Source organism: Epinephelus lanceolatus, chromosome 15 (assembly GCF_041903045.1).
Source record: "Epinephelus lanceolatus isolate andai-2023 chromosome 15, ASM4190304v1, whole genome shotgun sequence".
Taxonomy (NCBI): Eukaryota; Metazoa; Chordata; class Actinopteri; order Perciformes; family Serranidae; genus Epinephelus; species Epinephelus lanceolatus.
Genome location: NC_135748.1, coordinates 6,043,501 through 6,066,152, shown reverse-complemented (window position 1 = coordinate 6,066,152; position 22,652 = coordinate 6,043,501). Strand labels below are relative to the sequence as shown.

The window sequence follows — 22,652 nt, the reverse complement described above, 5'->3', positions numbered from 1 at the left end:
CCTTCTGAAAAACGGAAAAGATGGAATGGCCGAATGCAGAACGTGTATTAAACGTATAAACGTGTAAAAATTTAAATATCTAATAAATGGTTCACGTTTTGTCATAATAACCTACTGTTGTGGACTATTCATCTCGGGAAGTATGTTATTCTCATTTTGAGTAATAGCACTTGATCAAGCCTTTTCTATTATTCCACATTACAAAATAAGTACTAAAAAAAGTGAACCTATTGGTCAGAACAGAGAGAGAGAAATATGCGCTGGTATCGGATTGGTACTAGGGCTGTGGTATCGGTATCAGGTCGAGAGTGAAAAAGTTGGATCGCAGCATCCCTAGTTCATACAATTTCTTTTCATGGTTTGTTTCATGGGACAAACCTGAAATTCTTTTGACTAGTGATGCTTCCATATGGATTTTTTCAACCGATGCCGATAACCCATAATTACCTGCTTCTTATGGCTGATAACCGATAATTTCACATTTTTGTATTTTAAAAAGAAGTGTATAACCTGTTAACTATTGTTAACACAACAAAAGCAAAGAACAGTCGAAAAAGAGGGAGCTTGTCTGGGATATTGTCAAATGGCCTACCCTCAACTCCCCTGTGCCCATATAACCCTACACTACAGATGAACATAATAAATGCAAGGATGTGAAAGTAAAATGACTTTTTAGTCAGTATTACATTTATAGTTAATGGTAAGAGAGAGGGAATTTGTGAAGCCCAGTGTTACTGTGTAATTATCTGGTGTGTCAGTAAAGTGTATAAACTACCCTGCAGAGTGGAGTCTCTACTAACAGAGACAAACGGTGACAGGTGACTCATATCAACGGGATTGAATGCGCATCAGCAGGTCTGTGTTACATCTGGTGTATGAAATATTTTTTTCGTCACGCTGCATTTTTTTAAATGCACTCGCCATCTCATTGTCCTGTGATAGACTGGCCTACAGCTACCAAATAGAATAGTGGTCGGCTTTTGATTCACCTCACACATTAATTCTCAACTCAGACAAACAAGCTGCTGTGTCTCACACTATAAATGCTCAACCAAAAGGGGTTTCCTCAGGTGAAAAACACCACGCTTATACTTTTTCCTTAACTGTTCCCCTGAGAATTCTTGGAACCTTGGTGCTATCTACAAACCAGCCCGCATTTCCACCAGTTTTGAGTTAAACCATTATAATCAAGGATTCATCATGAACAGAAAGCATTGCACAGTGCACAATGGACATAAATCGTAGTAGCAAGATGGCAGATCGCATTGATTACCTGAGATCTGGTATTAATTACAGATATTTGTTTTATCTCAAAAACAAGCATGGGTCAATTATTAAGGATAGTCAGTCTACATTTATTTATTTAAGTTTGTCTGACTATTCATGTCAGAAACAGTGAACATATAGAATGCTCCTGAACTTTGTAAATAGTCCGTCCCTTTTCTTTTTTGTCCTCTCCAGATACCAGAGTGTCTGCGGGACAGTTATGCTGTACCCGAGCAGACTTACTACCTATATGTGATTGGGATGGTCCTCACCACCCCTCTCCCTGATGAGCTCAACTTCCGCAGAAGGAAGCTCTACCCACCGGAGGACACCACCAGGTGCTTCGGCATCCTGACTGCCAAACCTATACCTCGAGTATGTCACCTGGTTAAAACCTCCTTGTGTTCTCTCAAACATGTTTCCACTTCTTTTACTCACTTACCATAAGAAAGAAGTGGCTCCAGCAGTGTCCTCTCACCATTGGTTATGGATGCTTTCTGTCTGTCCAGATTCCCCATTTCCCGGTGTACACCCGATCGGGTGAGGTGACCATCTCCATCGAGCTGCAAAAGTCTGGTTTCACGCTCACCACCGCCCAGCTCGACCTCATCACCCGCCTGCACCAGTACATCTTCTCCCACATCCTCCGCCTGGAGAAACCTGCACTGGAGTTCAAGCCCACGCTGGCTGACTCGGCTTATTGCGTTCTACCTCTGAATGTTGGTGAGTAGAATCACTCAGTCAGGCTTGGTGGATGACTTTTTCAGATGTGTGGACATGCTTATGATATTCCTTCCATTATCCTCTCTGTGCTGCTTCATTGGTTTGTTCAGTTGGGGACTCCAACACACTAGATATGGATTTTAAGTTCATGGAGGACATTGAGAAGTCTGAGGCCCGCACTGGCATTCCTACCACTCAGTACACCAAGCAGAACCCCTTCACCTTCAAGCTGGAGGACTACCAGGATGCTGTCATCATTCCAAGGTACCACTGCACCATATGAGCATACTGCACTTTGACTGTGTATAAATGCTTCTGATTTTTGAGGAACAAACTGACTTGGAAAGTGATTCGAGCTCCATAATGACCATCACACTGCTTCTCTCCCAGGTATCGTAACTTTGACCAGCCTCATCGCTTCTATGTTGCCGATGTGTACACAGACCTGACGCCGCTCAGTAAGTTTCCTTCACCAGAGTATGAGACGTTTGCTGAGTACTACAAAACCAAGTACAACCTGGACCTGTCCAACCTGAACCAGCCGCTTCTGGACGTAGACCACACCTCCTCCAGGTCAGCAGCAGTGGAATCATGACAGTTAAATAAAGCTGTAGATCCCTCTCCATTTTCTATCAGTGGCATGTGGTGGTCTCACTGATAGAAATTTACAAAGCTCTAGCTTACTGTTTTTTGTCTTTTTTCCTGAGTTTGTTCAAAAGAACAGGTTTTACACATCATCTGTTTCCAGGTGCTAAGGAGTACTACTGCATATGTGGGAAGAAGTAGCGTAAAACCTTTATTGTCTCCAGACGGAGCTGTGTGAAGTCTGGTAAATATTATCAAATGATGTGACTGAGTCAGTTAAAATGTTTACATGCACAGTTAAATCGAGCTAAGGTTAGAGGGAATTGATTTTTTGACCAAAGTATGTCCACTATGATAGGTGGCAACATGCCACTTTTCAGCTTGTTAGTATTGGACCTTTTTCCGGTTGACCCATTACATCACAGACCAAACAACTGACAAGCAAGTTAACTACGGTGAGCTAGTGGAAAAAAGGCACCATGGTGGAAAACTTTACAGCTCTGTACATTTCGTCCAATCCATAATGCACAGCTCTGGATATAGATTTTGCCATGTTGCTACAGGCTTCTTCTTCTATTACGCATTTAATGCTGTTCAACTTCGGGGTCAAAGCACGGGCTGGAAACTGTGAAACATGCGCAGAGCGCCTAGGCCAGTTTGGGTGTGATTGACTGTATACAGGCAGGAGTAATTCAGCTTCTAGTCGCATCGTCTGTGTGTTAGTCCGACTTTGAGAAAATTCGATTTGGTACAATTTCAGTCAGACTAACATGTTTACATGTATTTTAAAAGTCTGATTATAGTCAGATTTACATAATAAATCAATATTCTCTAATGTCATGTAAATGTAATGTCGGTTTGGTCCGAAGACTACAAGTTTGAAAAGTAAAAAAATCTGGAGGTGTGGAGTTTGAAAGAAATAAGCTTAACATAAGAGATGAGCAGCGGTGGCTCAAAACGTGACGACTTCAGCCTGTCGCTGAGCACACCTGATATTATGACAGAACTGAGGGGTTAATAAATTGTGGGTCTTGTCTTCTGGTGTGATTAGCATTAGCTAAATTTTACTGACAGCACTTAAGCATCCCTCATTGTACACAAATTGCATTTGAACTGGTATTAAGTTTAGACTCTTGTTTCTTCTTCTCTCAGACTGAACCTGTTAACCCCTCGGCATCTGAACCAGAAGGGCAAAGCCCTACCACTCAGCAGTGCAGAGAAGAGGAAGGCCAAGTGGGAGAGTCTACAGAACAAACAGGTACTCTCTGCTGCTATGGTCACACTGATAGAAGCACCGGGGTGAACCACACAGTGATTTGATGTTTGATAAACCTTCATGCTCATGAATCTATTAGTTAAACCTTCCTGGTTTACATTTTATGCACTTATCAGCACCTGAAACAATTCACCTGCACCAACATAGACCTTTCCATTTCTTAATGCTGTCTGAATGCCCACTTAGACCCTGTTAAGTCGAGTCTAGCCTAGTTTGCATCAGTCTGTCTTTATTATGCATTCATAATTTTCTATCTTCTGAGCATTCTGAGGCAGATGTCTCCATCTTTAAGTAAATAAATAAATGAAGTCAGCTGCGGTGAGTCTGTGTGAACGTTACCTTTACTACAGAAATGACTTTCAGCTACATCACCTTCCATACATTGTGTACTGTGTTGTGTTTGTCAGATCCTGGTTCCAGAGCTGTGTGCCATCCACCCCATCCCCGCCTCTCTGTGGAGGAAAGCAGTGTGTTTGCCCAGCATCCTCTACCGCCTCCACTGCCTTCTAACCGCTGAGGAGCTTCGAGCCCAGACAGCCAGTGAAGCTGGAGTGGGAGCCCAGACCCTCCCCCCTGACTTCAGGTCCCTGTTACATACTGTACACTACACAACATATAACATCAGTGTTAAATAAAAATGAGTCACTCTCAGTTATTCCATTTGCTGAATCAGGATTTTTCTTGAATAGTGAAACAATGGCCTCACACCATTATACTCTAATGTAACACTATAACTGCATACAGGTATTTTATGCGTAATCGCTACAATACAGCATATGAAGTATGCTGGTAGTGCTTTTTGCAACTGGACAGCCATGTGCACTGAAAGAAGGCAGGATGATACAGACAGATCAAAACATGCCTGAACCACTGCTGACAGGAGAGATATAAGTCTTTTTCTGCACTCTCGTCAAGATTTTGTTCATTTGTAGGTATACTTAACCAAAACAGTTTCCTAACATTCTAATATAAATATGTTGTGTATGTGGCAGATATCCAAACCTGGACTTTGGCTGGAAGAGATCTATTGACAGCAAAACGTTCATCTCCTGTCCCGACTCCTGTAGCGAAGATGGGGAGGGCCACTGTAAGCACCAAGAGACTGTAACCCCTGAAACCAATTCCCTGACACATCCAAGTAGTCACCACTCTTCTTTGCCCGAGCAGGGGCCTCTCGCGGCCCTTGAGCAGCAAGAAGACACATGCACGAGGAACCTAACCAACGGCACTGCCCTAGTCAGCGACTGCGATGACGACGGCCACCGACATGAGCACCTTCACCAACATGACAATTGCCAACGCTCCCAGCCCAGCTCCCCTGGGCTGCAGAGCCCTGAATCAATACAAACCACTACCTCAGTTCCTGTGCAGCCCTCTCACAGCTTGAAGAAGCCCAGCTCCAGTCCTCCACAGCCTAGTGATGAATGTACACCAGGGAGGACCTCAGACCACGCAAATAAAGCTACCTCATTCTGCAACCAGGCAGCCACAGGTCCCAGTGTTCCCACAGCACCTTCTCTTCTTGTCGCTGTCCCTCAGCACAGAGCCCAGGTAGGAGACTCCCCCAAAAGCCTGGGGCCAAACCCAGGCCTCATCCTGCAGGCCTTGACCCTATCAAATGCCAGTGACGGCTTCAACCTGGAGCGGCTGGAGATGCTAGGAGACTCTTTCCTTAAGCATGCCATCACCACATACCTGTTCTGTACCTACCCTGACGCTCACGAGGGACGACTAAGCTACATGCGCAGCAAGAAGGTAAGTACTTTTTCGCTTTAAGCTGCTATTACCAAAGACTGTGACATGGTTTTTCAGGAGCTTTAGTCCTTTGTCCTTATTTTGTGGCTTTCATCAGTGGATGGAGTTTGCTCATTTGCTATGAAGATTACATACGCAGGTTACATGAAAACACTGACACCATGTCAATGGAACAAACTTCAAGACATGTCTGAAAGTTCCGCCCCAAAAAAATTAAACCAATAAATAACTGAAAAACTGAGACATTTACATTAGCCCATGTAAATATTAATGTATTATTATAAACATAATCTTTCTTGCTTGTTGAATTATATATTTGCACATAATTTATAATTGCACTTAAAAGGACATTCATCTGATCTGCTGTGCACTGACTAAAAGCCTCACAGTTGCACTTTCAATTTATTGGAATAAGTTGATTAGAAAAGACAAATCAAATGTTGTCTTCATTATTAGTAACAAATTAAGGCCCAGACACACCAAACTGACTTCAGAGAAGGAGAACATGTGGCGACGAAGGCCAGCTGTTGCGTTGCTTCATGCTGCCTGTGTCTCAGCCAAAAAAGTTGCACTTGAACATGTTTCAAAAACTACAGTCAACGGGCAACTAACACATACGCTCTGTGCCTGTCTGACAGGCAATAACTCTCTATAGCAGCAGACAGCAGTAGTGTTTAATAGACATTAAAAAAAGAAAAGGTAATTACAAACCATTTCTGCTGAAGAGCTCAATGGCTGTAAATGTAATCTTACCTAATATAACATGTTTGTTCGATTAGGACCAGACTGTGTCTAATTTTCCAAACCTTCCTGAAATTTCACTTGGGTTAATGGTATATGATGGTATTCGTGTATAGTGCAACCCCCCATCCCCATGGGTAAGTTTGTTACGTTTTCCTTATTAAACAGAGAATTACAACCGTGCACCTTCTATATTTCCCTCTTCCACCGAACTGAGACTAACATTGCCTTGTTACCTCATTCTAAAACACATGTCATTCAAACTTGACAGAAACAAAATAAAACTCACCAAAACTGTCTTGATTGTCAGTCATCTAGTTAGTTAGTCCACTGTTCCAACAATCACCAACTCTGTTTTGGTCAAAAGAAATCTGTAGTTCACCCAGTTAGATGGGAAAAAATGCTGGTTTTCCCTGCGGTCTCTCTCTCTGCTGTAGCTGGCCAGCTGCAGTAATGTTATCCCCACCTCCCAACAGCCTGACTCCCAGTGTCTGTCAGCTCAGCTTCCTGTTCCACCTGTAGAGACCAGAGACTGACCTCTGGTGGTGCGTGATGTGCACTACATGCAATGAGTTTAATAGAAAGAGGAGTGCCTGTATTTTTGATGGTATTGAAAATCATACTGTTGGGATTTTTATATACCCAGGCTGGTAGACTGTCATATCGTGATGGCGCCCAAGCCTAGTTATGATCTCACACCTTCTTGACTCTGGCTGTTTGTTTTCTTTCCTCACTTCTCTTTCTCTTCCGAACTGCCAATTAGAGTGATTTCATTCACCAATGGGCTCCCTCATCTCTGATGTCAATTCAGCCTGCTGAATTGGCCAAAAAACAGCCTAGACAGGGCAACTAGTGCCAACGGCGCCAGACATAATGTAAAGCCTAGGTCAACAGATGCTCACCGATGGCCTGATATTGACCAAAGCCTGACGGTCAGCTTGGTGTGTCAGGGCCCATACATCGTCCTTTCCAGGAACTAGAGTTGGGGGAAAAAATTGATACAGCATAGAATCACAATTTTTATGTGTGGCAATACCGTATATTGATTTTTATTTTTATTTTTTATTATATACATTTTTAATTCTACAAGTAGAAATTTAACTTGTGGTGGCCTACTAGAATAATAGAATCAATTAATTTCTCAGTTCACTAGATACATTTTGCTGCAATAAAAATCATCGAAGTGAGATGGACAGACTAAAAACTTTCTGTCTTATTAGATAAAACAGATGTTGATTAAGTTTTCCTTAAGGGACACAAATTATGGTTGAAAAAAGGTAATATATCGCAATATATTTTATCGCATTCCTCGACACATTTGTTGATCATGATCATGATATCCCAGTAATATTGCATCGTGACAGAAGTATCATGAAAATATCGTATTGTAGGGCCTCTGTTGATTCCAGCACATCTCAGGTACCCTCCTAAGAAATCAGAGTTGCATATCAGTATCTTTCTAGGAATTATTAACAACTATAGGGTCCATAAAATAAAGTGTTATCTACTGTTGTATGCACTGCTCTGCAACCGAAAGTTGCTGCACAGTGGCACAACATGCAAATGGGTTATTCATTCATTCAATTACTCCGTACAGCTTCTGATTGATCTCCACTTAGTTTTCATTAGTCTCATTTATTATCCAGAAAATGATTGCACTTGATTGTTGTATAAAAGCTAACTTTTCTAATTCTGCAGTATACAAGTGATGATGGTGTGTTCAGATGTCAACTCATCCCTCTGTGCTCTGCTCATGTCTAGGTGAGCAACTGTAACCTGTACCGTCTGGGGAAGAAGAAGGGACTCCCTAGCAGGATGGTGGTGTCCATATTCGACCCCCCTGTTAACTGGCTGCCTCCTGGCTATGTGGTCAACCAGGACAAGAGCAGCATAGACAAACTGGATTCAGAGGAGGTCAGTGTACTTCCTGCTTCTCTCTGACTTCTTACTGCATTGCTGTATACACCTGCTTCTTTGACGAGCTCCATTAGGGTTTGGGATTTAAATAAAAATTGTCAGCAGGTATGTGGAAGGGTTAGACCTTAGACTTTGATAAAGCTGGTGGTTAGTGAAGGGGCATTCACAGTATAGTATTTTTTTAATTCCTTCATGCATTTACTTCTGTCATGGATGCTGTCAGTGTTATGATGTTATCAGGCCACTAGAGGACAGGCTTCCACCTGCTCTGGCAATACACCATGTTTGCATTATGGTGTGAAGTCCCACAGCCATTGAGTCTAGACTCTACTCCTACTTTACTATAATAAATGTTATAATTAAAAGTAAAAAATATATGCAATGCTTTTACACTAAGATGATGTTGATAATGCACTTTGTATGATAAAGCAGCTTGAAATGTGTTAAAAAGACAATAACACAGTTACAGGGGAAGAATTTAGTCAGAAAGAGAAGGCAGACAATTTATCAGTTCATCCTAACCCAGTTTAATAACACACCACTGCATATACATTTAATGACTGTCACCCTTATGAAGTACAGGAATTAAGGTTTGTACTAACAAATTTACAGGAACAACCAGAACAACACCTCTGTAGGGTTGGGTGTGGGGCTGAAATGATTCCTCTAGAACTGAATTTGACTAAATAAAACTCATCACTCTTGGTTTAATCTATATAACTATATACAGCGCACTGTGTTTGGTGTTTTTTGCCTTTCTCTTAAGCGGAAAAGTGATGGTAGGGTGCTGGGGAGCGCTTCATTATAGCACTTAATAAAAAAGCGCTCCCAGTGCTTTTTTAAACGACATGCTCCGCATGAGTATGTTTCTATGACAACAATATCTTGACGCTAACATTAGCTAGGTAGCCAATGTAATGCTACATTAACAGGGGGTTGACTGCACAGTGAACAACAAGCTTACTAAGCCAACCATGATAATCAAACGGCTCCCAAAAAATGAACTTTTCTTTACCTGCTGTGACAGCAGACAGTAGCTCAGCTAAAGAAATGGCAGCTAATGTCACTGGTGCCTTTCTGAAAGGCTCAGAAATTTCCAACTAGATGCACTCAAAGCAGCTGCACAAAAAAGGCAGACTCTTTGGCTGACAGAGCTGAGAGCAGCCAATCAGGAGAGACCCTTTTGGGTGGTTGCTTGGCTGGTGACTGTACTTTGACTATAAGAAGGCCATAAATAATGTGTTGAGAAAAACATCTGTAACAGCGTTGAGTATTTTAGAAAACAATAAAATATTTATAGATAAGAAAAAGCAGGAATTACAAACACAAGTTGAGTGCAAACGTATGTTGAATCTTTGTAATCTGAGTTTTACTCGACATCTCTACTACATGAGGACTCATTGGAACTCCTACATCAGGGAGGTTCAGGTTTAATGAAGACAACTAAATGTGTGATAACAACTCTTCAGATCGATTCTTAATCATGACTATGTCTTTGTAATTTCCTTTTTAATTGAACTCTGCTTTTCTTCCTGTTTGTTTCCATCCTCCAGGCCAAAGAGGAGCTTCTGGCCAACGGGCAGTCTGGAAATGACTACGATGAAGATGATGAAGAGGGTGAGGATGTAGATGAGGATGGTGAGCTGCTGCTGAAGGATGAGCCAAAAGATGAAGTCAACATGGAGGACGATCTGGAGTATTACAAGGAGCACATCAAGTTCATCGACAACATGTTGTTGGGATCTGGAGCGTTTGGTAAGAAGATCTCCCTGAGCGGCTTCCCTCCATCTCTCACCCCGGCCTCGGGCTCCTCTCCCGCCATGGAGTCTCCATACGAGTGGAAGGCTCCCAAGAAGCCCCTCCACCCCACCACAGCCCACTACCCCTCAGAGCCGGTGCCCAGCGGGCCCTCTGCCGAGGAGTTTGACTACAGCTCGTGGGACGCCATGTGCTACCTGGATCCCAGTAAAGCTGGGGAGGAGGACGACTTCGTGGTGGGTTTTTGGAATCCGTCTGAGGAGAACTGCGGCGCTGAGCTCGGCAAACAGTCAATATCTTACGATCTGCACACGGAGCAGTGCATCGCTGACAAAAGCATCGCTGACTGTGTGGAGGCTCTGCTGGGCTGCTACCTGACCAGCTGTGGAGAGAGAGCAGCCCAGATGTTCCTCTGCTCACTGGGCCTCAAGGTGAGCTGGGAATTCCCACAGTGTTGCGTTTCTATACTGTATGATTAAGCACAATATGTAGACAAGTGACACATTTAAAGAGATAAGGAAGTAGGGATGCACCGAGTATTCGGTAACCAAATATATTCGGCCAGATATTGCAAAAAAACACACATTCGGTATTCGGTGGAATAAGTTAAAAGCAAGGCCGAATAATAGCGGCGTTTTGATAACGCAATCAAACGGTGTGCCGTGACGGGCGGAATAAAATGTCGGCAGTGTGGCGATCAGCCCGTCACCACACTTGCATTTGCGACTAAAAATAGTTTTGAGTGAGCAAAATAGGCTTAAATCATTCAGCACGCTGTGCAAGCAGCCTACAGATTTCAACCAGCAGCAGAAACAAAAGGCGAATCCCATCGGTTGTGGGTTGAACGGGGGTCACAGACACAGACAGTAATGTATTCCTGTCAAATACGGCGGCCATTGGCTTACCGGCGAGGAGAAGTCGGTTCCAATAATATCCTCTTCTTGGCGTCATGACTGCCCAGAAGTACCTGAACAGCCGAGCCAGCCGAACACAGGTATGTGACGTGTCAGAGGAGAAACGAGCCGTTAACATTACTCTTTCTGGCAGTAACGTACGTGGTATCGTACAGCGGGATCCAATTTTGGTACCGTGACAACACTAATCTGGAGGGGGTTCATCTGCAAAAACTAATGAAAAACTAAACAATGATATTCGGTATTCGGTACTCGGTATTCGGCCAAGCGTTTAATAATATTCGGCTTCGGCTTCGGCCACAAATTTTCATTTCGGTGCATCCCTATAAGGAAGATTCATAGCTAAGGCATGGATAGCAAGGCATCCTTAGTGACAAAGCAAGCTTTATAAACTGCCAGCAGGGCCCTACCAAGCAGCCATCAGGCTCATAGTGTATAACAGATAAGCTCGTATGGAGATGCTCCTCTAAAGCAATGTTTGTCAAAACTTTCTGCGAGGATTTACATAAGTATTAAGAGTTGTTTTTGATGAACGCAGGTGTTACCACTGGAGAGAGGGACCCTGACAGGAGCAGTGGTGCAGAGCAGTCAGAACATAGCCATCGATCTGTGCTACGGCTGGCTGAAGATCCCGCCGCGCTGCTTACTGGACCATCCAGACGCAGAGAGAACTCTCAACCACCTCATCTCTGGCTTTGAGAACTTTGAAAGAAAGATCAACTACACCTTTCAGAACAAGGCTTACCTCCTGCAAGCCTTCACCCACGCTTCCTATCATTACAACACCATTACAGGTCAGACTGCACTCCACAGCATCAGGATACTTTTTTCAGTGTTTACTGCACAGTTCAGGCTATTTTTCGTGTTATTTACAGTACACATCAGAATAATGTGTCTGTGAATTAGAGGTATCATCTGGGGGGGAATGAAGAAGTTGGCAGAAGTTGGAGCTGGGTGAATTGGTCATCCATCAATCCACTGGAATTGATCATTGCACAATATTATTATTGTGATATGTTTTATTTTGTCTTAGGGGAGGGGCACACAAATTTAAATGGTTGTATTTTGTGATAATTTTAGTATTGATAATTGTATTGGTACAGTGTATATTGACGGCGTTAAATGTCATTTTGTGTGCGTGTGTGTGTTTGTTGATGAAATTGATGAAGCAGTAAAAAGGGAGAATGAGTTGGAACAAGAGGAACAGTCAAAGTGGAAAGAGTAAAGGGTGTTCACTAAATGTACATTTACACTAAATTGAAACTGATTGTACCACATATGCCAGTTCTTACATAGATATTAGATTTGCAGTGACCAACTGTCAGATGGAACTGTTGTGTAGCTGATTGAACCCACTGTCAAAACTAGTTTTCTAATGTATGTACAAGAGGTATTGTTTGATATTGTCAACACATCAGACCTGCCACTTGATCAGAAAGCATTTAAATAATGATCTAAATTGGGGATATATTGTCTCTTACTTTAAACAAAAAACACAGCATACCTCAAACTACAAAATGCTACAGCAGTAACTAAATGAACAAAATATTTTCATTAGATTAGCATGGATACCACACATTTAGCCAGGTATGCAGATGACAGTAAAACCAAGTCATAGCTACATTTATGGATTTAAATAAATCCTTTGGCTTCCTGAAACTATTGTTTTTGGAGGTTATGTCAGAGTTTGTGATGCTGCAGTCACTTTAACTTTTGACTTAACAGCACTACAGATGTTTCATAGCTACTCATTTACACATTACTGAAGTCTTTACTGACAAAAACACTTCCTCATTTTTAATTTTGAAACCCAATTTATTAAATCATTGGTTTGAAACATGCTTAACGTTACTAAGAACTTAGAGAGGACTTTACACAAAAACCTTGTAATGGATTCCTGAATAGCTGTTGCAAATCCTGATGAATCTGAGCCCAGTATTCACTCTCCTTTTAGCGCTGGTTTGGTTTCTACTAAATTTTGACAAAGTATGGAATTAGATTTAAGTTATTTCTCGGCCTGAACAAGTAGAGTAACAAAAGAAAAGACTTGCTCAGACTTAGTTACTCCCGTTCCTATTGGAACATTGGGCGACGAGTCCCTTCCATTTGCCCAGGTCCCTAGTGACCCTCCTTGCACCATGCCAGCTGACACCCATCTCCCTTAGGTCTTTCTTAAACGTCTTTCTCCATGTCTTCTTTGGCCTCCCTCTCTTCCTCTTGCCGCCCTCAGGCGTCCAGTCCATTGCCACAGTCGCTGGTCTCCCTCTTCGCAGTCAGAGTACGTGTCCAGCCATTCTTCTTCTCCTCTCAGAGACTGTGTCAGACGGTAGTGCCACCCCTGCCCTTCTCATCACCTCATTGTTGGTGATGTGGTCTCGCCATGAGATCCTCAAGATGATTCTGAGGCATTGTCAGTGGAAGACATCCAACATGTTGGTAATACTGCAGTCCTCATCCACGTCTCACAGGTGTAGGTTGCTGTTGGAATGACCACTGACATATACAGGCGTAGCTTGATGGTCGTAGTGATAGCTTTGGACGACCATATGTTGCGGAGCCGTTGGAACACTCCTGCAGCTTTGCCGATTCTCGTTCGTACATCTTTCTCCACGTCTCCTGTACCACCATGTTACTGCCAAGATGCAGGAAGTTCTCGTCGTACTCGATGTCATACTCACCTAGAGTGAGTGGTGGGTGGTGTTCATCCTGTCCGACGAACATGGCCTTGGTCTTCTCGTGGCTGACCTGTAGACCAACCTTTGTTCCGTGCTCTTGGAGATTGCTGGTCATCTCCTGGAGTGCAACGTGGGTATGACTAATCAGAGCCAGGTCAGCCGCAAAGTCCAGGTCATGCAGTCTGCCCTGTCCCCACTTGATGCTGAAGTTCGTCCCAGCGAGGATCTTCCTCATTGCAAAATCAATAATGATAAGGAAGAGCAAGGGTGACAGGATGCAACCGTGTCTTACAACGGTCACAATGTCAAAGTCATCGGTTGTGCCGCTGCTGGTTCTGACACAACAAGTGGAGTTAGGGTACAGGGCCCTGAAGATGTTCACGTATTTGGACAGCACGCCATACAGCTGGACAATCTGCCATAGTGATTCCCGGTGAATGCTGTTGAAAGCTTTCTTGAAATCAATGCAGTTGATTATATTGGCACTGTTTTATGATGTTGCAAAGAGTGAAGATCTGTTCAGAGCAGGACCGTCCCTTTTGGAAGCCAACTTGCTTTCCCTTAGGACGTTAACCACCTCGGTTTTTTAGGCGTTGGAGCAGAACACTGCAGAATACCTTGCCAGGGATAGACAGCAGTGTGATGCCCTGCCAGTTGTTGCAGCACACTGTGTTTGGTGATTTTTAACCTTTCTCCTTTAACCTGCTCCTAGAGCTGGTTAGCTCTCGCATGATCCCGTACAGTGTCCTCATATTGTTCTTCTATCCTGCCTCCTGTGCCTCCCTTTTTAGCCATCTTCCCTAGTCATTTCTGTAGCTCTTTTTCACTTCCTTGTTTAGGCGCCTGTACTCCTCATCTTCTATTCTCCATCTCCGGAGCCTTCTCTTCTGTTATCTTCTTATCTTGGCCATCTTCCTTTCATCAATCAATTTTCATGTCCCGTCTGTTATCTATCTTTCCTTGTTGGAACCCCTTCTTCTTCCGAAGACTGTCTCCTTAGTCTCAGAAATGGCTCGGGAGAACAAGCCCCACTGCTTATGAGTTGGGCAAAGAAATTTTTTTTTTCCCAGATTGTTGCCCAAACGAAATTGGAAATTCTAAAATAAAAATGACCATACAAGTAGAGTGTTTTTCGTGTGTGGAGCAGGCAGGCAGCACAGCCAAAATATTCACCCCTGATTGAGAATGTGCAGGCCAGAGCAAGCTTGATGTTGTCAGAGCAAGGCAAGAAGTATGGTAGGGATGTACAATATTGGAGTTTTGTACATATCTGACATGTGGCTATATAACAGTTTAACTGGCTGATAAGATATGCTGTTGTTGATATATCCACTTTTTTCCCCATTATCAAGTCTCTTCTGTAGCGGAATGAACATCATATTTTGCATGTGTACTCTTATGGTGATGGCCCATCAGCAGATGGAGACATGGTATTCAGTACTTCTCTGTGTATGTTATATTCATTCATTGTGCAAAATAAGAAAAAGCATGTTAACCAATTCTGATCATTCTTTCATTTTAAAGCCAATATTGGCCGATACCAATGATGAGCCGATATTACCGTGCATCCCTAAAGTATGGTATGCTACTGAATGTGCACTCCTTCATGGAGCTGCCTCCACTGCCTCTGTACGTCGCAGCCCACAAAACAGCTCTGCCCTAAGTGCCTTAAAACTGAACCAAATCCAGACATTCATGACCAAGAGAGTTTGAAGACGTTGCTGCAGTATCTTTAGCATCACAGATAACCAAATATAAAAGTAGTCTAGCATTTACACCTACAGGTAATTCACAGTCACCAATTAATCTAACATGCATGTCTTTGGACTGTGGGAAGAAGCCGGAGCACCTGGAGGAAACCCACGCTGACACAGGGAGAACATGCAGACTCTGCACAAAAGGGCTCCCCCACCCTGGGTTTGACACTGCCAACCACTGCACCTCTGAGTAGATTTAAAATTTGTGGATAACAATAATATATTAATAATTCAATATGTTAAGGGACAATAATATGAACATAGGTTGCAGTGGTTAGTGAACTTCCCCTCTGGGCAGAGATGTCTTGTCTGGTTGTGTAGTTATTTGACAAGATATTAGCATGCATAGTCAGAATGTAGCGTACATGTTAACAGTTGGATTTTAAACCCATTTATTTACATAATAAACTAGCTATTGTACTCAGATGTCAAATGTGCTCAAAAAATCTGCAGAGAAGTCTGATAATCTACAGTACAGGCCAAAAGTTTGGACACACCTTCTCATTCAATGCGTTTTCTTTATTTTCATGACTATTTACATTGTAGATTCTCACTGAAGGCATCAAAACTATGAATGAACACATGTGGAGTTATGTACTTAACAAAAAAAGGTGAAATAACTGAAAACATGTTTTATATTCTAGTTTCTTCAAAATAGCCACCCTTTGCTCTGATTACTGCTTTGCACACTCTTGGCATTCTCTCCATGAGCTTCAAGAGGTAGTCACCTGAAATGGTTTCCACTTCACAGGTGTGCCTTATCAGGGTTAATTAGTGGAATTTCTTGCTTTATCAATGGGGTTGGGACCATCAGTTGTGTTGTGCAGAAGTCAGGTTAATACACAGCCGACAGCCCTATTGGACAACTGTTAAAATTCATATTATGGCAAGAACCAATCAGCTAACTAAAGAAAAACGAGTGGCTATCATTACTTTAAGAAATGAAGGTCAGTCAGTCCGGAAAATTGCAAAAACTTTAAATGTGTCCCCAAGTGGAGTCGCAAAAACCATCAAGCGCTACAACGAAACTGGCACACATGAGGACCGACCCAGGAAAGGAAGACCAAGAGTCACCTCTGCTTCTGAGGATAAGTTCATCCGAGTCACCAGCCTCAGAAATCGCAAGTTAACAGCAGCTCAGATCAGAGACCAGATGAATGCCACACAGAGTTCTAGCAGCAGACCCATCTCTAGAACAACTGTTAAGAGGAGACTGCGCGAATCAGGCCTTCATGGTCAAATAGCTGCTAGGAAACCACTGCTAAGGAGAGGCAACAAGCAGAAGAGATTTGTTTGGGCCAAGAAACACAAGGAATGGACATTAGACCAGTGGAAATCTGTGCTTTGGTCTGATGAGTCCAAATTTGAGATCTTTGGTTCCAACCGCCGTGTCTTTGTGAGACGCAGAAAAGGTGAACGGATGGATTCCACATGCCTGGTTCCCACTGTGAAGCATGGAGGAGGAGGTGTGATGGTGTGGGGGTGTTTTGCTGGTGACACTGTTGGGGATTTATTCAAAATTGAAGGCACACTGAACCAGCATGGCTACCACAGCATCCTGCAGCGACATGCCATCCCATCCGGTTTGCGTTTAGTTGGACAATCATTTATTTTTCAACAGGACAATGACCCCAAACACACCTCCAGGCTGTGTAAGGGCTATTTGACCAAGAAGGAGAGTGATGGAGTGCTGCGGCAGATGACCTGGCCTCCACAGTCACCGGACCTGAACCCAATCGAGATGGTTTGGGGTGAGCTGGACCGCAGAGTGAAGGCAAAGGGGACAACAAGTGCTAAACACCTCTGGGAACTCCTTCAAGACTGTTGGAAAACCATTTCAGGTGACTACCTCTTGAAGCTCATGGAGAGAATGCCAAGAGTGTGCAAAGCAGTAATCAGAGCAAAGGGTGGCTATTTTGAAGAAACTAGAATATAAAACATGTTTTCAGTTATTTCACCTTTTTTTGTTAAGTACATAACTCCACATGTGTTCATTCATAGTTTTGATGCCTTCAGTGAGAATCTACAATGTAAATAGTCATGAAAATAAAGAAAACGCATTGAATGAGAAGGTGTGTCCAAACTTTTGGCCTGTACTGTATGTGTAGAAAAGAATGGAATTTTAAATGGGACATGTGTATGAACTCTGTGCTGAAAATGTACCTGTCTCTAGCTAATAAATGCTCCTCTGTATTTACCAGCTAGTCTTTAACTGAGCAGATAGCGTGCGGTTGCTTTGTCAGAGCTTTGTCACTGAAACCAGGCTGATGAGAGTAAAATATCATGGAAGAATAACATGCTCAGTAGAGCTGAGGGAAACTGCAGTTTTGGTGCCATTACAAGTGACACCTTTCATATATTTTATCCATTGGTAGTTAGTGCTCAAATGTACTCATCTACCCACAAATCTGACTGTGTGTTTTTATGCCTCCACGCTAGTGATAGCCATGGCCAGAGGCATTTTATGTTCTGTGAAAAACCACTTTTCCTGCGATTACTCAATTTTATATCTCAGGAACAGAAGGGGAGATATTTGGTCAGATACTGAATTGGTGACACTAATCTTGGGTGTCCGCCTTGGAAATGTGCTCATTGTATAGATTGTCTGTGCTGCCGCGAGGAAGATGTGTGTGAAGCATCCATGTTTTCACAGACATGGATGTAAACTAACTTTAACTTGATTGGTTTGAGGAGGCATACAACCACAAAGTGGTAATTCTAGTTTTCTTTCCTCTTCAGATTGTTACCAGCGGCTGGAGTTCCTTGGTGATGCAATTCTAGACTACCTCATAACAAAGCACCTTTATGAAGACCCGCGGCAGCACTCTCCTGGCGTGCTGACCGACCTGCGCTCAGCACTCGTCAACAACACCATCTTTGCCTCTCTGGCCGTCAAGTACGACTACCACAAGTACTTCAAGGCCATCTCACCTGAGCTTTTCCACGTCATCGATGACTTTGTGCAGTTTCAGCTGGAGAAGAACGAGATGCAAGGCATGGACTCTGAGGTGAGTTCTGTTTCTGCCAGAAACACAGCTAGCATTAGTACTGAACAACAAAGCCCTGTAGCAAGAAACCTAGTCTCTGCTGTTGTCATTTTTTCCCCCCCGAAAATAATAGTCCGTATTCACAAAGATCTGCCCGAGTAACAAGGCTGTCAGCTTTTATGAATCTGTTTCATATTCCAATGAGTTCAGCAGTGAAGAGAAAATGCAGTTGGATTTAATTTGCCTGGAAATGGCTATCTTGGCACTAGATCTCCTCTCATTCTGCTGGAGAGGTACTCTTTGCCTGAGGGACAGCAGGCACATACACAAACATACAGCTGAAACAAAAACAGAAACATGCTGCAGTAATATGCGTAACAACAACATGATGAAGCTGCAAATGCAGCATGCTTTCCTCAAAGATTTTCATTTAAATAAATGTCTGTTAAGTTACTATCGCTTAATGAGGTAACAGTATGGCCCTGGGTCTCAGCTGATGTCTGTGGAAAAAATGCCGTATCAAGTTAATGCTAATGCAAACCCAACACTTCCTACTGCTGCAGCTTCACACTAATAAAACATTTCACTGGCAAAACATAAGTTGACTTTTGTTATGAAGGGGTCACAAGAAATGCAGTGTGTTTTGCAATGAGCTTCACACTTACCACTGTCATTCATTAAAATGCATGGACTACACAAGACAAGGGCCATTTTCGGCATTTGTTGACAGCAGATTTGTTTTAAATATCACAGGGAGTGAGGGAAAAGTCAGGAGCAGCCACAATGAGCAGTTAGATGAAGAACTGCAGGCAATAAGCTGCACACCTCCAACAACTCCTTTCACTGTGCCCTACTGTCTGCAGACTCATGCTGTGTGCAGCAAAAGGCCTGACGTCTTTATTAAACTGACAATAGTTTGTTTAGCAGCTCCCAGAATTGTGTGACCTGTTGTATTAAACTACATCTGCTGTTCCCACCAATAACTACAGGTGTCGACAAATCAACCAGGATGGAAATCATAGAGATCGCCACTTTAACAGTCAGACTGTCAGTGGATGATGTGGGTGGAGAATGTTGATAGGCTCATATTTGATTCTTTTATAAAAGGTTTACGGAGTAATTTTAAGCTACAGTTGGTAAGTTTTATAAAAAATACTTTTATCATATTTGCTGAAGCTGTCATTATAATTACCAAGCACTAAATGAGACAGATAGTCTGTGAAAAAAAAATCATAGTCCTCTGCCTACTCTATTGTCTTGTAGCATTTCTAATAACTTTATTGCATGTAAAGGAAACAACCAGGCACAGGGTTTTTAAAGTAAAACTGAGCAGAGAGTTATTTTCTTCACCGCAGAAATATTTTAATTTGGTTAATGCTGCAGCGTGTCGGTCAGGCAGTTTACATGCTGATCGCTGCTCCTATCAATGTTATTCTCTAAGTGATGCCGTAAAGAAGTACTCACAATATACTTCACGTTCGCTACACAAATGTAATTATTTACACATTAAATTAAAACAAGCTTGCAACTGCTGTTTTTTGTGAAGATGAATTAGTGCAAGTTTACTTAAGCTCATCTGCGCTGTAGACTGTCGGGGTGCTACACTGACTTTCAACATCATGTCACGTCAACATCATGTTATGAACAAAGATTTACATTAGCGATTATTGACATAGGGAATCAATGCAGAATTGTCCACGTCCGCATCACGATGCATCTAAGAATCAATTTTTCCCCCACCCCTACTGAATAAGTAACTGATGTAAAAAGAAGTAACCACTGCTACATTTTTCACAGGCCTCCAGGCTGCTTTCTACTGTTTACTAACCTGTTTTCCAGCATTTGTCATGTCAAATGTGGGACACCAGTAAAAAAAAAAAAAGAAGAAAAGACAGTAAGGCAGCTGGTTTACCCCTGTTTAAATTGTGTGTGTGTGTGTGTGTGTGTGTGTGTTATTATTGCATCAGCTAACAGCTTGGTGTGTTTTTGTAATCAGCTGCGACGCTCTGAAGAAGATGAGGAGAAGGAGGAGGACATCGAGGTCCCTAAGGCCATGGGGGATATCTTTGAGTCACTAGCCGGAGCAATCTACATGGACAGCAGGATGTCATTGGAGACGGTGTGGCAAGTGTATTATCCAATGATGAGGCCACTTATAGGTGAGGAAGAGTGAAAGTACATTTATTTACTGATGTTCTTTTTAGTCATGATTGTTGAACAGTTCATGCAGGTTAGCAAACACTGTAAGTCTATGGATGTTTTTTTTGTACCTCACCTCTCCACCCCCTCACCACTTCCAGAGAAATTCTCTGCCAATGTGCCACGCTCTCCCGTGAGGGAGCTGCTTGAGATGGAACCAGAAACTGCCAAGTTCAGGTAAGAGATCAGCGCTTACACTTGTCTATATTAAGTGGCTGCTTCTGCTGTCACATTTCTCATATGGAAATATGGAATAGGCCGATGTCGATTTTCTCCTTCCTCACTTAGACAGAAAGTCCTGTGCTGATTAAATCTATGTTTATTAAATGTAAATGCAAACTATCCAGTGTAGTCTGCCTTTGGCGAGGGGGAGGAGGGCTCTCTGCATCAGCTGTGTGCTTGGCCAGCAAGTGGTATTTGGGCTCGACGTACTCCGGTGGTTACTCATTTACATACAGACATACAAACCTGTATCAAAAGTTACTACAATATTGGGAAAACTTATCTCTGATGGAATATTGACAGGAATTAATCTGCTCAAAATTCACCCAAATCGCTCAATTTACACAAACTTAAGGAAAAGGAAAAAGGTTGGGAACCACTGGTATACAAAAATAATACTGCTACTTAAAGTTTGTTTTCAACATAACACCTTAATGAAATGCACTTAAACAAATATATCTGTGACACATAAAGGCAATTTATTATTTTGGCAGGTAAAAATATTCTTGGCCAGTGGATTTTTTTCATCTACCAGTCCTGTTAGCAGATGAGTCAAAAAGTTAATGTCAGACAGTGTATACATTATATGAACCCCTGTAAGATTTTTAATGTGAAATCTCAGTGTTGAATTATTTATATTAACTTAACAGCAGTTCAAAAAGTAAAGCAAAGTGAAAGTAACTGGAAATAACTACTTTTTTTTTTCATTAGAAAGATATTTTGTGCTGTAAATAATTACAAGAACAGTTTGAGATAACAGAAAGGAAACAGACTGCAATGATGTCAATTATTAGAACAGACTACAAAGCACAACTTCTGATGGAATTAGTGTTGTGGAAATATACATCATACTGAATTTATCAAGACAACAGGTATGTGTTTGAAGACTCTGCATGATACAGTGAACGGAGGAAATTTAGAACAAAGGTCTGTCTCTTACATCACTTTCCTCACAGAGACTGTATGATATACAGCGTTTGAAACCCTTTTGCTCCTTTTCCTCTGTGTGCAGCCCTGCAGAGAGAACGTATGATGGGAAGGTCCGGGTGACAGTGGAGGTCGTCGGTAAGGGCAAGTTCAAAGGAGTCGGCCGCAGCTACCGGATCGCCAAGTCGGCCGCAGCGCGACGAGCTCTGCGCAGCCTCAAAGCCAATCAACCTCAGGTCCAAAACAACTGAGCTCCTCCTCCGAGCTCTCAGCATTAGCATCTAAGCTATTGACGCTAACGGAGAAAAAGCAACATCGGCTTTCCAACACAGCGCGACGCTAGCCCTGCATCTTCAGCCTGTGACAGCACAACCAAGGCAGCCAGGGAACACTGTGTGGAGACGCAACAAAAGAAGCAGACTTATCTCTCAACAGATTTCACATCGGATCTTTTACCTTTTTTTTTTTTTCTTTATTTGCGCAAACACAATCTTTGCTTTCCCCCTCTGCTTTGTGTAATCACATGAGTGCTTTATTAACGTTTAGCAAAGTGTTTAAAAAAAAAAAAAAAAAAGGTCAGGTCGCAATGTCTATTCCTCATCGTTTTTGTTTTTTGTTAACCTCTATGTCGATGAGACGAGGCTTATGCTTATTGTGTAGTATTAGATTGTATATAGTTCAATCAAAGGTGTAAATCAAAGTATGTAGGAAAAAAAACAACAAAAAACGCTAAACTCCTCAGCCTGTGCACTAGTGCCAGTCAGTTTCAAAGCGGTTTTGAAAACGCTAATGGCAGACATGGCTAACAGATACCACTGGAGCAAAAACCTGGTGGCACTTCTGTCTGAAATCTGTCTTGAAATGGTATTCTTAATCATTTTTGCACTTATTCCATTAGGGTCTGTTACTTTGAGAGTTGTGTGGTCACATTGACACCAAAATCATATACG

At 42.4% G+C, this 22,652-nt stretch overlaps 1 protein-coding gene across 2 annotated transcripts in view; it reads left to right on the top strand.

Annotated features, from left to right (window-relative positions):
• The window catches only part of dicer1 (dicer 1, ribonuclease type III), a 54,105-nt gene extending 31,829 nt beyond the window's left edge, over positions 1-22,276 (top strand). For both annotated transcript variants that reach the window (XM_033643673.2, XM_033643674.2), the window contains 14 exons: positions 1,462-1,641; positions 1,776-1,989; positions 2,100-2,253; positions 2,380-2,562; positions 3,727-3,832; positions 4,258-4,433; positions 4,843-5,605; positions 8,108-8,260; positions 9,817-10,452; positions 11,474-11,729; positions 18,107-18,375; positions 20,351-20,513; positions 20,655-20,730; positions 21,788-22,276. In XM_033643673.2, coding sequence (XP_033499564.1) covers positions 1,462-1,641; positions 1,776-1,989; positions 2,100-2,253; positions 2,380-2,562; positions 3,727-3,832; positions 4,258-4,433; positions 4,843-5,605; positions 8,108-8,260; positions 9,817-10,452; positions 11,474-11,729; positions 18,107-18,375; positions 20,351-20,513; positions 20,655-20,730; positions 21,788-21,953 — 3,495 coding nt within the window. In that variant the 3' untranslated portion in view covers positions 21,954-22,276. The remainder of the gene's footprint in view (positions 1-1,461; positions 1,642-1,775; positions 1,990-2,099; positions 2,254-2,379; positions 2,563-3,726; positions 3,833-4,257; positions 4,434-4,842; positions 5,606-8,107; positions 8,261-9,816; positions 10,453-11,473; positions 11,730-18,106; positions 18,376-20,350; positions 20,514-20,654; positions 20,731-21,787) is intronic.
• The last annotated feature ends 376 nt before the right edge of the window (positions 22,277-22,652 follow it).